The sequence below is a fragment of the Podarcis filfolensis genome, assembly GCF_964270895.1.
Source record: "Podarcis filfolensis genome assembly, chromosome: 1".
Classification (NCBI taxonomy): domain Eukaryota; kingdom Metazoa; phylum Chordata; class Lepidosauria; order Squamata; family Lacertidae; genus Podarcis; species Podarcis filfolensis.
The window spans coordinates 739,855-757,552 of record NC_139604.1 but is presented as its reverse complement, the minus strand read 5'-3'; the positions used below and the strand labels follow the sequence as shown (position 1 = coordinate 757,552).

Sequence of the window (17,698 nt, the reverse complement as noted above, 5' to 3'; positions counted from 1 at the left end):
CAGTACCTGATAAAGTGCAGTTTGGCTCCTTGATCTGGGTATCTAGAAATACAGAGGGAAAATGGTATAAGGGAAAAGACCGAGGACCTTAAATACACTTTGGACCCCTTCAGACAATGCTCCCACAGCATGTGGTGAGCATGCCTTCCCTCCCAACACACTTATTCTGCCTTTGACACCACCTGACATCCATGCATGGGTGTAACACTTCAATGGAGTTGTCTGTGCATGAACTCCAATCCATAAATGCTCTGCCTCTATGCCCAACGGGTGTTCTAAACTCAGAATACCCCATCAAGTGCAGAGGCAAGCCTTCACCTTAGAGGTGATGGGGGCAGGTGGAGAGGTATTGGATTGCTTTGGTTCAGTGCCCAGCAGGTGCTCTGTTCCTGACAGTGCTCAGGCAAAGCAGCCAGCCTTCAGCCAAGAGCAGAGGTGGGTGGCAGAGGCATGGAAGATCGCATCTGCACCCAATGGATGCTCTGAGCTTGGAATGCTCTTAGGCACAGAGGGTAGCCCACATGACTCAGCCTCCTGTCTTCAGCTTAATGCAGAAGGGGAGAGGGAGAGGCACATCGGCTTGCCTCTGCCTGGAGCTCCAGCCTGAGGTTCATCTTGCTCAGTAGAACTTAGATCCCCTCTTGTCATGGGGAGGGACGTGGGGTGGGTAGGACTACTGGACCCTATGTATGTTGTGTGTGTATACAGTTTCATGGGGAAACAAGGAACCTCCTCTACACACACATGCATTCTAGCTCTGCTCTCCAGGTGCTGTAAACAGATAACAACATATAATTGTCTTCTCTTTCATGTTGTGCTTGCAAGTTTCCTGTGAGTATTGGGCAGGCTACTGCTGGAAACAAAAGAAATTGGGAAAGATGGGCCTTTGGCTTGATCCAGCAAGGCAATTCTTACGTTCTTCTCCCAAAGCCATAGTCCCAAACTCCATGTTTCCCCATGAAACTATGTGCACACGCATACAATATCATCAGGAACGTTAGGAACTGGAGCTTGGATCAGCAAGTCATAGGACAGCCCCAGTTAATTACCTAGTATTTGTTCCAGACGACATAGTATGGTTAGCAGTAGTGGTTCCTTTATGGCCTTGATCACAGCGACTCATCTGAGGGGCAGTCATTGGCCTGTTTAATGGGGAAAAAAGGCAGGGTCAAAAACTAATATCCTGGTGACAATTTTTGCATTTACGACAGAAATGTGAATTTTTATCACCCAAATGCTGTGATCAAGGTCCAGTATTTGCTTTTGACCTCAAGTTTTTCACCTAAACAGATTTTGCTAATTAAATATTGAAATAAAACACCCCACACTTTTTGTATCATATTTGAAGATTGTGCTGATCTGAATTCTCCTTTGGCAATTCAAATCAGTCCTCATGAAAGAACACCTATCAACTTTTACAACAGGGACTAACATGAAATAATTTTCTTGTGTTCTTCACTTCCTACGTTCTCCATGGTCACAGTCACAAAAGTGGAGCAGCTCACCTGGTAAGAACTTCTACACTGTACAAGAGGGCTTGTAAGGATGTAGCAAGAGCAGCTGTAGCAGCAATCTCCTCTCGAGCCGCTGTCACTGTCTCCACTTGGGAAGTTTGCCTCTTAAGCCTCTGCAGGTAACAGGGAACCAGGGCTTCAAGGACCATCAGCATCTGAAGACTGAGCCCATGTGAATCATGTGAGGATGAAATCAATCAAACCAAGGGTGCACCCAAGCATACAGAATTCTAATAATTTGAGCAAGCATATAACTTGCTCCCTGCTTCTTCGCACAGCACTGACGGGCTTGGATAGCTTCCTTGGAGCAATATTTTGAGTTTAACAGTTTAATAATTAAAGAAAGTATGATTATAGTATTAATAATTACTAAACAAATGTTTAATTGAATAAAAATGCACTGCACTGTTAAAAATCAGGCAGCCTACCTGAAACAATCAGGGTAGGTGCTAAGAGTAAAATGACAGCTCTAAAAAACGTTTCACGATCCAACAAGAGGAGCCATGTGCATATGTTGGGTGCTATGTCATGTTTACTGAAGTAGAGCAAGCAGTGCACAAGCACAATCCTAGGCACATGGTCTTCAAAGCAACTGACAGTCTGAGAAGCAAGCACAACTTCAACTCCTGAACAGCTCATCTATTCCCTAGAAATATACACACCATTTAAAAACTTTTTTAAAAGGCAACTTTGGAAAAGGTTTAAATCATACATAGGGCCATAATTTGCCCATATTATACTTTTTTAAAAAGGAGACATACAGTGGTACCTCGGTTTTTGAACAGCTTAGTTCACAAACAACTTGGAATTCGTACACCGCAAAAACGGTAGTAGGTGTTCTGGTTTGCAAACTATTTTTGGATCCAAATGTGCTCCATTCTGAGTGTTGCACTTCCATTTTGAGTGCCACACTTCTGTTGCCTGCTCTCTTGCCACCTGGCCTGGCCTTCCCTGACTCAGTGCTGGGGTCACGGCGGCTGCAGGCAACATCCAGAATTGGAGGTGGGAGTGGTTGATGCTGCAGTGGCGGCAAAGGTGGAGGAGAGACCCAGCACCGGGCGGCAAGCGAGCGAGCAAGGGACGTCGCCACCCCCTAGGGCTGGGTCCCTCCGCCACCATTGCCACTGCAGCATCAACTGCCCAATCCTCCGGTACCAGGTGTCACCCATGGCCGCCGCTCCAGGCCCCAGAGCAATGCCAAGCGGCTAGGCCCCAGCAGTGACTGCTGCCGCTTCCCCTCACAGGGCGTGGGGCGGCACGGGCAGGATGCAGGTGCTGCCGCTGCAAGATGAGTTCTTCAGTGAGGAGAACGTGCCCAAGTGGCGGAGGCTGCTCATGCCAGCCCTGGAGAAGGTGCTGGACGGGGAGGGGAGGGATCCAGAAGGGCTGTGGGGGGGGGGGAAGCAGTTTTAGGGGGGAGAAAGGGCTGGCAGGGGGGAGAAGCCGACTGGCTCCTCAGAGAGAGAATTTTTTTGGCCTTTCCTCCCCCCCCCTTGAACTCCCCCTTCATGCACCTGGTGCACAATGACAATGGGTAGATCACGGCCAGTTTTTGATACTGGGTAGTAGATTGCAGCCTGGTTTATTGCTTTCATTTTAAGGATCAATGGTCTTGTTAGATAGTAAAAGTAATGTTAAATTGCTGTTTTAGGGTTGTTTTTAAAAGTCTGGAACGGATTAATCCATTTTGCATTACTTTTTATGGGAAAGTACGCCTTGGTTTTGGAACGGACTTCCGGAATGGATTAAGTTTGGGAACCAAGGTACCACTCTCTCTCTTTCTGCTAGGCTCATGCCATCAGAGTTTTATTTGCAAATGCACTCAAACTCCAACCCCAAAACATAGGTTACCTTCTGAATGACTCAGGGGCATATGCAACAACTGTTACACATAACTTTATGGCCTCGCTGATGGAAAAAGTCAGGTCCTCGTTGCCATAGCAGAAATCTGCAAAGGGGGGGGGGGAGTAGATTATAAATTCTGTGAAATGGGGGTGACACAATAAGGAGGAGAGATCTATTCAACAAATCAACAGCAGGCCAGTAAATTGATTACTGAACTGTAATCCGATATTCTGTGGGCTTAGCCACCCACTCACCATGATTTCTTAGGCAAGTAATTCTCTTTCTAATGCAGATCTTGATTTGTATAATAGGATTTATCCCTGAAGGTTTTTTATGATGATAATAATGGCACAAGAGTAAATTTAACCTACAATGAACTTTAGCAATAGGTTTGGTTATTAACCTAAATATATTGCAGCTGGTATTGGCTGGTTAGTTAGCACATAAGTTAGCAAAATTAAATACACCCACCCACAACAGACTTTTGGCCTTAGCAATCTCCTTAGCACTGCCAGGGCAAGATGCTGCTGCGGTGAGATCAGAGCAAACAAATCCTCCCTTCCCTGCTCACTTCCTTCCTGCTAACAGTGACGGCTCCTAGGCACCATGTCCGATGTTGCATACTTCTCAGCTATCCTACTTTGAGCAGGACACCCCAGAATTACAGAAGTTATCCAGACTTCTGATTGGATCCCAGGTTGTCCTATTTTGGCTCCTGCGTTCTGGTGCAAGTTAGCTGGCTCCCATTCAGAGATTGTTGGACTCTCCCATCAACCCTTGCAAACAGTGCTAATGGTCGGGCATGAGGGCATCTGGAGCCCAACAACATATGGAGGGTCACAATTTTTCCATCCCTGTGCAAAATGGTTTGGAAAAGGTTTGTCAGTCGGAATTGTCATGGCAGCTGAAACTGTGCATGTCAGAAGCACTTCAGCTGCTGAACAACAGTTCAGCAAGGAAACTGTTTTCCCACAAGGAAAATGCCAGCCCTTCCACTAGGCAAACTGAAGCAACTGCCTCAGGAGGTGGGCAGGCGCGGTGGCATATTGAGCCCTTGGGCCCACCACTGGTTGCCAACAAGTCCTGCTGCTGCTGCCCACCGAACAGCAAGACCTCTTGTATCCAGCTCCTGCCTTGCTCTGAGTAGGCCCTCAGAACAAGACATTTTTCCTGGAGTGACTATGAAATCACCTGTGCCACTGCTGCAGCGATGCTTACTTTTAGAGTTAAGGAGGCAGGGGGTTGAGAATGTAGAGGCTTGAAAGAAGCCTCACTGTGCTTCAGGAGGACAGGCAGGTGTTTGCTATTATGGGAGAGTTTGTGTGTATTGCAATGGGCAGGTCTTGGGAGTCTGTCCAAAACAAAGGTTGGATGAATGGACAAATTGTGGCAGACAATAACTATTGTATTTTTAATACTTTATAAACAGTTTTGTGTACTGCCTTGGACTGCCAAAAGGCCATCTATAAATAATTATATAAATAATGTCCTTCATGCTGATAAAGTGGGGTGAACACACTGGCATTTTAAACCTAAATAAATAATAAGAGTTGAAGCTGAAGTATGTTCAAAGGTTAACAGAAAAGACATATTTATTTCATAAAAAAGCTAATTCAAAGAAACTTTGGAAATACCTAATGATTTTAGAGGCTTTTCTGCTTTCACTAGTTCCAGAATGTCCAGGTTGTCAGGAGTGTCTCCTTCTAAGGACTGCAGCAGATCAAACAGGCACTGAGCCGATACGCCTTTGCTGGGTGCATTGTTTGTTGCATCCTGCATTTCAAAAAATAAATGTAATTCTGATTTTCAGGTTCTATTTACATTTTGTTACACTTACAGATGGAAGTAGCATCATATGTATATAGTGATATGTTTTACAAAAATTCTACTAGCTTGAATCCAGTACTACAGGGTGATTGTATGTTACATGTGGAAAATGGAGATCCCGCCCCCCCCCCAAGGTGGTCTAAACTTCTGAGAGAGATACTGAACAACACTTTCCTGTGAAAGATCAGGAAGTCAGTTCCATGAGCCCCACAGCACTGTCAGGATCAGGCTGGGATTGGTAGGCCCAAGCAGAGGAGGAGGAGGAAGAACAGACAGAGAGACGGCTGAACTGTGGGAACCTGGGTTGAAGGAGGGCAGATTACCTTTTCCGCCCCAACTTCAGCCATTTCGCAGGAGAAGCGGGTATGCCAGATCCTGCTTTGTGAGAGCCTCAATGGAAGTTGGGGAGTGCTTTGATCAGCCAATATGGGATGCTGAACAGGAGGTGGCAGCAACCAAACAGGAGACTGAACAGGAAGATGCAGCCCTGTCACCTAGAATTAGGTGCTGCATTTGTATATGGGAGCAGGAACCCCTCCCCCCACCCCACCCCGCAATGGAACATGCGCTTGCAAGCTTGACATTCCCACAAGATCGGAAAGTTTTGCAAGTGAGTGCACCATGAGTCATCTTTAAAATCTTGGAGGGAGGGGGAAGTTGTTGGGAATCCATTTGTACTCACAGGAAACTCCAAGAGAGGAGCCACACTGGCAAACAACTGTAGTACAAAGGGCTTACGATGTAGAATGTAAAATTGACGGCAGGCAAACTCAATTGCTTGACGGAGCTGTGGATTGCTTTCGTAGTCAGCATATACCTGGACAGAGAGAAAACACTAAAGGTACTATTTGATTGATAGGCATGATGACTCATTGCAAAGTCACACTGTAAAGTTCCACATTTCACTGTTCCTCCTGTTCATTAAATGGATGGATGGATGGATGGACAGACAATTTGGATTTCATATTTCTCTACAAAGCCATGACAATGTGGCTCGTGTCCTTAAATCATGTGAAGAACTGAAACGCTATGTTCTGAAGTGACCAAGTGCAAGGAGCAGATACGGCCAGTGCAAGAAGCAAAATCAGCACCCTCTCTCCACATCAAGGAGCTCCAAGGCAAGTTTAACATAACAGGACTTTCCAGCTTGATCAGGGCCCTTCACAGTTGCAGAATTGACTTCATGGCTAGTTCAGGCCTGTTCATTTCTCTCTGGTGAGAGACTCACCTGGAGCATAGTGGGGAGAATCCACTGGTACCCACTGAGAGAGAAGAGGTGGTTGAAATGTACGGCTGTGTTGATGACAGTGGCAGCATATTGCCTCAACAGGGCACTGTCCTCAGGGTGCAGGATCAGGGCTCCATTGAATACGTTGAGGAAGAGCATAATTTCATCCCCCCAGGGAAATTCACTAGGCATCCCGAGAAACATCTCCTCTAGCAGTTTAATCCAGAGGCTTTTCTGAAGGGTGTCAAGGCCAAATAGCTCCTTTCCAGCTATAAGAACAAGGTGAGCAACATGAGTTTCAAACACAGCAGCTTGCCTCAAAGATGAATAAACACCTGACATTCCAAGGAAAATCTCCACTGTGAACCATTGCCTCTGCAGATATGCTGACGGCGGGTGGGGAAATGTAGTGGCTGCTTTGTTTACATATTAGATAATCAAACACACCACTAGATCCTTTAACTTACATCTTTCTGATCTGAAAATAACCTTGTTATATTATAATAAATATTAATGTTATCAATTGGCATTTTAGTGTACTCAGTCAGCAAAACAGAGCTACTGGAGTTGCAGCCAAAGGCTTTCTCCTTGTAGTACCTTGTGGATCACTGAAGAGTGAGAACTCAGCATCAATGGCGCTGCGAGGGAAAGAGGGCAAGCGGAGAAGGTCTTCTTGCAACAGAGACACATGAGACTGTTTGTGAGCAACGGGGATCTTCTGGGTCAGAGAAATGAGGAACAGAACCCGACCCACTTCTTCAAGCTTGCGTGTGAACACCTGGTAAAACAGCCAAAGAAAGAGTCTGAAATTGTGTATGCACACATAAAATGTATACATTGACACAGGAACACTAGTGTCCAAAAACACACCCACAATTAGGTCTTGAATCTGACACCTAGTTAACAGATGCTTTGTTCCACTTATACCCCTAGCCTAAAGCAAGTAATAATAGATGCACAGCTATTGGCAGGGGGACAGAATACCTGTTTCTGAATGAGTTCTTGGCCCCTTTCTGGGTTCATGTGTACCAAATTCAACTGGGGAGATACTGATCTTCGAAATGGATAAATATCACGGACATAGGTCTGAAGTGGAATGGGGGGGAAAAGAAATATATTTTACCAATAAAATAATGCAATTTTAATCACAGCAGTAATAATGAATGTTCTTTAACAGTAGCTGAATGCTGTGCTATCTGTGGTTACTCATCTAATGTCTGTGCATTAAAAACAACAACAACACCTAGGTGAATCATCCATGTTTCTGACTCTAAAACTGGATGAATGCTCTTTACTCCAAAATTTTAAAATTGCAAGACAAAATATTTCTTGTAACACATCTTTTTCCAAGATGGTGCAATTTACATAGAAAAGCACAGTTGTCAATAGCAATGAAGGGGACACGGGTGGCGCTGTGGGTTAAACCACAGAGCCTAGGACTTGCCGATCAGAAGGTCGGCGGTTCGAATCCCCGCAACGGGGTGAGCTCTCGTTGCTCAGTCCCTGCTCCTGCCAACCTAGCAGTTCGAAAGCATGTCAAAGTACAAGTAGATAAATAGATACCGCTCTGGCGGGAAGGTAAACGGTGTTTCCGTGCGTTGCTCTGGTTTGCCATAAGCGGCTTAGTCATGCTGGCCACATGACCAGGAAGCTGTCTGTGGACAAACGCCGGCTCCCTCGGCCAGTAAAGTGAGATGAGCGCCGCAACCCCAGAGTCGGTCACGACTGGACCTAATGGTCAGGGCTCCCTTTACCTTTACCTTTACAACAGCAATGAATGCATGAAATCAGCTCACAAAACATTGTCTCACCTTATTATAATGAATAAGATTCCATCGTTTATCCATTAAGAAATAGTTGGAAGATTGGGATTCAGATATGTTAAAAAATTCCAAACACTCCTGAAATGGAAAGAAATAAGCAGCAGCTGTTATCTTTTGAGCAAATCATATAGGACGTAATTTAAAATATCTTATTTGGGTTCCAGAATACTTTTTCATTCAAGAAAGCTATCTATTTTAGACTCTAAATTCCTCCTGTGATCACATCTCATCTCTATAAACCACTGCCTGTAGAAAGGGGGATTTTAAAAACTGCATAGTTTTTCAAGAGGATGAAAGTATTTGCTTCTGATCTGAAATACTGGAGATTCTTTTTAAAAAGTTATATTAACTGATGTAATTCTGCAAGTATTTTACTGGTCATTCTTGTGAATATAAGGCACAAGTAGGGTGGTAGCTGGGAATCCCTTCATGTCCTTAAACAATTCCTTCTGCTTAGGATAAGAGCTGCCTGGTTTCAGCCATGTTGGCATGTTAATGTTGAATACAATTTTCTTTTATTTACTCTATTTCTTTGCCCCATACACTGGAAGAAATTCATGCTTTTACAAGTCCAGTCTTTACACATCTAAGTTGATACCGGGACAAATAATTCACAGAAAAATGAAGCGTCATATTTCATTACTTCCGTAAAACTGGTGGATTTGAAAATATAGGCATCAAAACATTGTTCTGAATTGTTTTAATAAAATAGTATTCAGACCTTTAACAGAGCTTCAAACTGAGTGTCCTCATGGACTGGTAACTGAGTTGGGATATCACATTCATTTTGCCCATGAACTACAAGGGTCTTGGTGCCTACAAAAAATATAATATAATATCCTAATATAATTAGTATAATACAAAGTCCAATGTAATTAGTATAATTTAATGTCCTAATATACTATACCAGACTACAAAAGACCAACACTACTGGTAATATTAACCCTAGCATACATGGTTGTTAGAAAAAGAAAAAGGGGGGTGGTGGAATAAAGTACTATTTCAAAGCCACTGTTCAGTGTCTATATTTCAGTTTATATTTATATCCTGCCCTTTCTCCACAGAACCCATGGAACTGTACATGCCCCCCCATGTTATTCTCACAAGAACCCTGTGAAATATAGATGCTTTAGTTGAGATTCTTGCATTGCAGGGGGTTAGACTAGATGACCCTCAGGGTCTCTTCCAACTCTACAACTCTATAGGTAGGTTAGGCTTAGAGAGAATGATTGGCTCCAAGTCAAACAGTGTGTTTCATGGCTAACTGTGACACAATGCTGGCTCTATTGTGTAGACAGCAATCTTTTGTTCAGAGACATCAACAGCTAGGAAGTGTTTGTGGTTAATATTTTATGAATCCTCAGGGGATACTCCAAGAAAAATAATAATATTTGAGAACTCGGGGGGGGGGGTTTAAAAAGGATGATTTTTGGATCAGTGTCTTTGTTGTTCACACTACAGCAGACACGGCTAACACAGAACTCACAAGGACATACTGTATATTGCAACCCATGGTTATTTCTGGCAGGAATCCAGCATACAAGCTTTGAAGGTTGGTGAGTCTTTGTGTGTCATGCAGGACACTGCAATAAAATGTCGTTTCTGCAGATGGGTACCAGTTCTCCAAATGTTGTGGCTGATACACCCGCTCTGGTCAATCCCCCCAGTGGAGTTGGAAGAGGGTGGGGAAGTGGCCTGATCAGCCAAAGAGAGTGCCCATCACTGACCTACCAAGTCCTTTGTGGGGGCATATTTAGTTTAGTTTAGCTTTTAAATTATTATTATTAATAATTGTATTTTAAAACCCTACTTTAAATTTTAAAACTGGAAATTATCTTTTTAAGAGAATTGACTTTGAATTGTTTAATTAAAAGGAGAGCATCAAAAATAATGAGAAAGAAACACAGCAGTGCTGCAGCAGCAAAAAGTAAATATAAGAAGCAAATTTGGCTAAAAGGCTCCCGTCTATGTACTGTATAGTGAATTCCATACCAGGCATTGAGGCAGTAACCAGAAGCTTCACTTCGCATTGTTCCTTCTTCATAGTCTGTTTGAGATCCTTGAAGAATAGTCCTTCTACATATCCTACAACTTCCCACAGGAAAGTCAGAGTCGCTGAAATAGCATCCATGCCCCATTCACATGGCGTGCGCACAAAATACATGATCAGTCCCACCTATGAATCACAAAGATACAGGCTGCATTTGGCTTAGTTCTGCAAGGAGCACCAGTTAGGCACATATTAGACCTGCTCTAGAGATCCTCAGTTTCAAAGTATAATGTATTGCACTTTGGAACTCCCTGCCTATTGAGATCAAGCAGGCGTCTTCACTGTACTCCTTTTTGGCGCCTGCTATAAAACTTTCTTATTTTATAGCAGGCCTACCAGATGCTTAGAAAGCTGAGGTAATTTTAATCTGTTTTAGAATTTTAACTTGTTTTCCCAGTTTTATTATTTTTCTCAATTTTATTATTTTACCTTTTCGTAAATTGCTTTGAGGATTTTTACAATCAAGCAGTGTATAAATAAAAAAATAATAATGAATGTGAAGTCCCCTCAGGGCACACATGTTGCTGCTTGAAAGAGCCTCTTGACTGAGTCTTCCCATCTAGTTTTCTGTATGATGTGATTCAGTCAAGAGAAAGAGTTCTAACTTGCCCCTAGCCTGATGAATGACATTCATGTAGCCATGAAGACTTTGTCTGACTAGCAACAGCAGCGACCCTGTTCTTTCACAAACTTTTGAATCTTTAGTGATCATCTCTCAGTAATGTTAAATCATATTTCAGGTCCACTTTGTTTTGATTCCTGTATTTCTATTTCTTAGTCACAGGACTATGGGCATCAGAACCAACACCACACTATCAGCCAACTGTATTTTGCCTTTATTACACTTTTCTTGGGTCTTTAGTCTTTTCTTGGGTTTAGGGAGGTGCAAATCAGACCAGTGTTTATATTTTGGAGAAATGTGTAAATAATGGTTACAGTTTTGGTTCTTCTAGGGACTCGGAACAGCTTACCAAGTAATTAAATAGAATATGGGATGTCTGGGCAGGGAAGTCTCCAATGTTGAGCAGAAGTTTCCTCAGCATATACATCAACTCATCCTAGAATAAGAGCAGAATTTGCTTTTCAGCTTTATTACTTTCTTCTCAAAATTTAACTCACTTTTACTCTTTTCATCAAAAAGGATCCACTCCACAAATACATATGAATACCTTCCATTGGTTAACTTCACGGCTTCTACTAGGATAAATTATTGTACCCAACTTCCACCCCTGCCAGCTGGACAGGCTTCCCAGTCATTCACTTTCATGTTAACTAAACTGGAAATCCATAAAACCTGGAATGAAGGTACAGCTATGTATCCTAGTCTTGTCTCAAAGTGTTTGGGGCATTTTAAAAAATAATAAATAAATGTATTTGATACTAGTATCAACACATAAAAGTTAAAACCTTCATATGAAGGTAACATTTCTCTAAGATAAATATGTTTTCAAAAGGCAGAATATGAGGTTTGACCAGGGCTTTTTTCCAGCCAGAACTCAGTTCCAACACCTCTCAGGTAGGCACCATTGTTTTTCTAAGAGAACAAGGGAGGTGTTCATGGTGAGTTCCAGCAGCTCTTTTTCTAGAAAAATAGCAATGGGTTTAACCATTCAAATTGGTCATAGCTCAGTGACAAAGATTTGCTTATAAAAAAGCTACTGAACTCCATATTTCATTAACATGTTCAAATAAACCTGAAAGCTGTGAGTTTCACTAATAAAATTATTTTCCAGAAGTTCCCCAGCCATCCTTGTTTCAAAGGTATCTTCTTATGTACCCATTGACAATATAACATTACAAATGTAGCAGGAAAACGCCCCCCCCCAATCATTCAGTTTGTACAAACTTCACACACACTCACACACTACACACGCTGCGCTTCTGTTATAAATTCAATAAAATCAACCATACATCGGATTTGCACTGTTCCACTTTTATTTTACTCCATGAAGGAAGGACTACAAAATGGGGAAGGGTTGATACAGGGCAGCCATAATCCCTTCACCATACCAGCACATCCACAGGAGCCCTGCCCAGTTGCTATGCCAACCCTGATGGTCCTAGACAGAAGACAATCAAGAACACAAAGAACTTCCATATGGGAGTGGATTCAGCATGGACTGGAACAAAGGACAATAATCAGCTCTTCCCTCTGGGGCCAGGAAACTGCAAAGTCCCCTCTGTCACCTGGAAAATGACTCATGGGGAGGGGGAGAAGGGAACCAGCCAGGTGACAGGACACTCAGGTTACCACCACCACCACCCCTCAACCCCTCCTTTCTGTGATGTATGCATGATGTTTCTGGGGGTGGGCTTGACCTACAGGATGGGAATTTCAAAAGTTTTTATAAGGCCTTGCACACCATTTTTCTGTGTCTTTCCTCTCTCCTGCAAGTGAGGGGAGCACTCTATTGCAACAGTTCAATGAAGGCCAAGCCTACAGGCTGCTGTTTTGCTCCAAGTTATCCTGGTTGGTGTCTTTGTTTTTTTGTCCAAGGGAGCCCTCGGATTTTTCCATTAACACAAACACATACAAGAAGTTCCACTGGTACATTAATTTTAATTGTATACTAGAAAACAGAGTCTCTACCTGTCGATTGCTGATCGTAAGTTTCTCCAGAAAATGTCGAAGAACTGTAGAAGGATCTTCAATGAGACAGTTCCACAGGACTTGCTGAGCCACGGCACTCACTGCACAAGACAAAAGGAGAGGGCTAGTCTGGGCCCCATTTCAGGAAAAAGTAAATGTCACATGGCAATAACTAATGGTTCATATTTTTTTTTTAGCTAGGCCAGGTCCCACCTAGCCTTGTGAGTCTAAAATCAACTTGATTTTTTAGTTTACTTCTCTCTTCTGCACATAACCAATTCTTTGTGTTTATTTTAAATTATGAGCCATCTGATGGCAACTGTGTTTTCACCTTTCCATGCAAAACTTAAGTTGCTTCCCAATAAAGCTCTTCAGAACAGCTGAGGCATTGCTATTCTACAACTGCCTGAAGTGGAAGTTCCACATTTGCAGTGCAATTCTATACAGGTCTACTTGGAAATAAGTCCCACTAAATATAACAGAATTTACTTCTGTTATATAATACAGGACTGTTATGTTATATTAGGACTGCAGCCTTATAGTACTACATTATATAGTGATATCTTTGCTATGGCAATGATCCTTCTACAATATTTTACTTTTACTTAATTACTGCTTATTTAGTGAAATATGGAACCTGGAAATAGGAAACTTTTGAATACAGTAACAGTAGTCCTAAAAACTTTAAAAGCACACTAAGTGCTAGGAATCAAGGAGGCAAATGCATGCTCCAGTTACAACATGAGAAAATGATACTTTAAATGGCTATTATGCCCTGACAAACCATTTATGGAACCAACCATGGGATTATATAAAATTTATTCCTGTAAATTGCTTCAATTATTTTGTAGAATGCAACAAATCAATTGACCTAATTCAGGCAATAAAACAAACCCCTCTGCCTATAACAGAAAGATAAGGATTTCTCTACCAGCTAGATACTGATTTTAAGTGCTAAAAGGAGGGTGAATGCTTTAAGAGTTTTAGGCTGCAATTCTACTTTCCAGATAGTCTCCTTTAAAAAAACAAACAAAAAAAAAACCTTCCTTTTTGATATGGAGGAAAGCTAACAACATAAACACCACCAGAAAATAAAAAACTCCCCCCCCTCTTTTTTCCACTGGTGGGGGTGAGTGTGAGGGGAGAAAGAAGAGCTTTTCAATTCTTTGTTTTTTTGTGGGGGGGGGGGGGCGGTTCCCTCCTGGATTGTTAGCAGGCTCTGAATCAATAGCTGAGCTCTAAGTGTAAAGATACCAGTGAAGCTGAAAAGAGTTTGCTGGTTTGTGTGAGGGCTTGTCCTCATTTCTTATTGGTTAGGAGGGAGAGAGCAAACAAAGCAGGAGATAAGGTGCCTGCAAATTATCTGCAAATTATCTGTAAGGTGCCCCCTGGGAAGCTGTTAAGTCTCCCCCTTTTGTTCACCAGTATGTTGCCTTGTTGAAACACTTATCACGATGTTATTTCAAACCGGTATTCAACGATATGGCAATTTATCGCACAGCCCAAATTACTGCACTGTCACATTCATTTTAATTATTCTAAAAACCCTTAAAACTAAAAACACCTGCTACTCCATCCTCCCGGACTTCTCCGTCTTCCATTAAGTGGACAATAGGGAGCACAGCTGCACAAATACATGCTGGGAAGACTGCCTGTGGGGGTTGGGGCACATGATGATTTGGTGTGTGCTCTGTCGTGTGTTCCTCATCTAGGGGGAAAAACAAACAGATATAATGAAAATGGAGTCCCGCTTAATAATGAGTCTGTTTCCCATAAGAAAACATTGCAAATATGGAAACAGAAACACATTCCTAAACTGCAATCTAATCCAGCACTGACTGCAAGTTAATTCAAGCATTCAAAAAGGAGAAGGGAGTTTGAAAGCATGGCGAGATCTTAAGAGCTCCCACATACATAAATTATACATAAATATAATTGAAGCTTGTCACTCCTTCGACTGAAACCATATATAGTGGTAGCTTGGTTTAAGAACAGCCCTGTTTACGAACTATTTGGTTTACGAACTCCACAAAACTGGAAGTAGTGTCCCAGTTTGCGAACTTTACCTCGGTCTAAGAACGGAATCCGAACGGTGGAAGGGCACTGGCGGCTGGAGGCATCCTTAGGGAAAGCGCGCCTGGGTTTAAGAATGGTTTCAGTTTAAGAACGGACTTCCGGAAAATATTAAGTTCGTAAACCGAGGTACCACTGTACCTTAGATACCTGAAGGAGCATGATCTGCTATACAGACCTGCCAGTGTGTTAAGATCTATGAGAGAAGCCCTCATAAGTTACCCTACTACATAGTAAACTGAGGGAGGGCCTTCTCGGTGATGGTGCATCAATTATGAAATTCCCTTCTCTGAAGGGAAATCCAGCTTGTTCCGACTCCTGTGAGGCTTAGGAACCAGCTAAAGAATCACACTTTTGCTTTGGCATTTGCAGGATATTTGGGCCTGTTTATTCTTATTATTTTAGTTTTTTTCTGACTGTTGAGAGTGTTGTGTATTGAGTCAAAGGATTTTATATCTGTATTATTATTGTCTGTATTTGCATTAGGGTAAAGTAACTGCCTTTTGGTTCCAGAGGGTACAGCTACTATTGGTTCATTTAAGCTGCTGTATTTGGATCCTCTGTCTTATTGGTTTCCTCCAAAAGGCAGGACTGTGATTGCCTGATATTGTTCCCTCCAAAATGTATCCTTTCTAGCTAGTTCCCTGTCCCTATAAATGTAGCTCTCCCCTCCTCAGTTCTCAGTCTTGTTTGCTTTAATAAAGAAGCGTTACTACAGAACTGTCTCCAGCATATTATGTCAAGAGAGCTGAAATCACAAACCCCACGTCACAACAACTGGCGACGAGGATGGGATCCGGAATGCTGAGGAGCGGTTAAACGCAGCCCTGCCTCAGAGTCCGGATTGTAGCTAAGAACAAGACTCACTGGCCGGCTGAGAAGACGACCCTGCCCACAGGACAATGGAGAGTCCAAGGGTATTGGAGCCCTTCCAGCCATCAGAGCCCCACACGTGGGAAGACTACGTCGAACGCTTCGAGTTCTTCGCAGTGGCTCAAGGGATCACCGATGCCAGCAAAAGAAGGGCCACATTCCTGAGCTACTGTGGGCCTGAGACCTTCAAGCTGGCCAAGGCATTGCTTGCTCCAGCGAAGCTAAGTAAGACACCTCTCAAAGATATTCTTGCCTGCCTGACAAGCCATTTGGCGCCTACTGAGACCAAGATGGCCCGGCGGTTGGAGTTTCATAAGAGGCAGCAGCGTGCTGGGGAGTCTGTATCTGCATTCCTAGCTGAACTGCGGAAGCTCGCTCAGCACTGCGACTTCCAAGATCTGGAAGAGACTCTCCTGGATCGGTTTATCGGTGGTCTGAGCAGCAAGAAAGCCAGAAGACGCATCGTGGCTAAAGAAGAGGTTACCCTTGCTTCAGCCTTGAAGGAGGCCACCGCCACGGAGAGTTATGAAAGAGAGGAGCTTGATGCCAGTCGCAAGGCCCCTAAGCCACAGATAGAAGTTGTGCATGCCATGGACGAGCTAGAAGCTACTCCGAGCCAAAGCCCAGTCCGTGGGGTCGAGTCAGTGCGTCAGGCCTGCACAGTGCTCAAAGATCACCGAGGCAGGTGCCCTGGTTGTGGCGGAAACCATGAGCGGAAGAGTTGTCGTTTCCGGGATGCTATGTGCCGGACGTGCAGGAAGACAGGTCACATCGCCAGGGTCTGTAGATCGGCGGCGTTGGGAGCGACAGGAGCAACTAGACTGGAGCATCGCAGACCGTCCACAGCAAACCATGTTCTAAAGGACTTCCACTACGTAACGGAGATCAACGGGAGGGTCGTGCAGTTTCCAGCGCAAGGCAAGGCACACGTCAAGGTGAAGATTGAGGGTCAGCTGTGCGACATGGAGGTGGACTCCGGATCTGGATTCACTATCGTGTCGGACCAGACCGCGAGGACATTCTTCCCCAGGGGTAAGTTGCCCCCTCTGGAGCCCTTCCCGGCAACCTTGCAGTCATACTCAGCGGGCCGCATCCATGTCATGGGAATGTGTGCCGTGAGAGTACAGTTCCGGGACAAACAGGCGGTACTCAAACTGGTGATTGCGAAGGGCAGTCGTCCCAGTCTCCTGGGCACTGACTGGTTCCCCGCCCTGGGACTGAGTATATCAGGGCTTAATTCAATCCAAACCTGCCCTGAGATGAGCGAGGCATTATGCAAAGAATTTGCTGGTCTCTTTAATGGAAAACTGGGTTGTTATAAAGGGCCCCCAGTTGACTTCGAATTGGATCCTGGGGTGGCCCCAATCCGACTCAAACCAAGGCGAGTGCCATTTGCACTGCAACCCAAGATCGAAGCAGAGCTGGATAAATAGGTCAAGCAGGGAGTTCTCTCACCCGTGGACTCTGCTAAGTGGGAGACTCCAATCGTCACGCCCCTTAAAGCAAATGGGGAAGTCAGGATCTGTGCAGATTACAAATGTACTATCAATAAGGCACTCAGGGGAAACTCATACCCCATTCCAGTCGTATCACATCTGTTGGCTAAACTGGCTGGGGGCAAGGTGTTCGCCAAAATTGACCTGGCACAAGCTTACCAACAGCTGCCAGTAACCCCACAATCAGCGGAAGCACAGACTATTGTCATACATAAAGGGGCGTTCAGAGTTAACAGATTACAATTTGGAGTTTGTGTGGCCCCAGGGATTTTTCAAGGGCTCATGGAACGCCTGTTAAGAGGTCTGCCGGGGGTCTTGCCATTTTTTGATGACGTTTTGATTGCTGGAAAAGACCCACAGGAACTGGTTGCGCGTGTCT

The 17,698-nt window shown here is 43.8% G+C and overlaps 1 protein-coding gene across 13 annotated transcripts in view; it reads right to left on the bottom strand.

Annotated features, from left to right (window-relative positions):
- Window positions 1-17,698, bottom strand: part of UNC80 (unc-80 homolog, NALCN channel complex subunit) — a 163,826-nt gene that overhangs the window by 43,882 nt on the left and 102,246 nt on the right. For all 13 annotated transcript variants that reach the window (XM_083625474.1, XM_083625481.1, XM_083625483.1 and 10 more), the window contains 15 exons: window positions 14,442-14,585; window positions 12,878-12,978; window positions 11,259-11,345; window positions 10,230-10,413; window positions 8,959-9,053; window positions 8,226-8,315; window positions 7,399-7,500; window positions 7,012-7,192; window positions 6,415-6,683; window positions 5,869-6,003; window positions 4,994-5,132; window positions 3,366-3,462; window positions 1,506-1,676; window positions 1,050-1,142; window positions 7-42 (listed from right to left, as the gene is read on the bottom strand). In XM_083625474.1, the coding sequence (XP_083481600.1) occupies window positions 7-42; window positions 1,050-1,142; window positions 1,506-1,676; window positions 3,366-3,462; window positions 4,994-5,132; window positions 5,869-6,003; window positions 6,415-6,683; window positions 7,012-7,192; window positions 7,399-7,500; window positions 8,226-8,315; window positions 8,959-9,053; window positions 10,230-10,413; window positions 11,259-11,345; window positions 12,878-12,978; window positions 14,442-14,585 (1,924 nt within the window). The remainder of the gene's footprint in view (window positions 1-6; window positions 43-1,049; window positions 1,143-1,505; window positions 1,677-3,365; window positions 3,463-4,993; window positions 5,133-5,868; window positions 6,004-6,414; window positions 6,684-7,011; window positions 7,193-7,398; window positions 7,501-8,225; window positions 8,316-8,958; window positions 9,054-10,229; window positions 10,414-11,258; window positions 11,346-12,877; window positions 12,979-14,441; window positions 14,586-17,698) is intronic.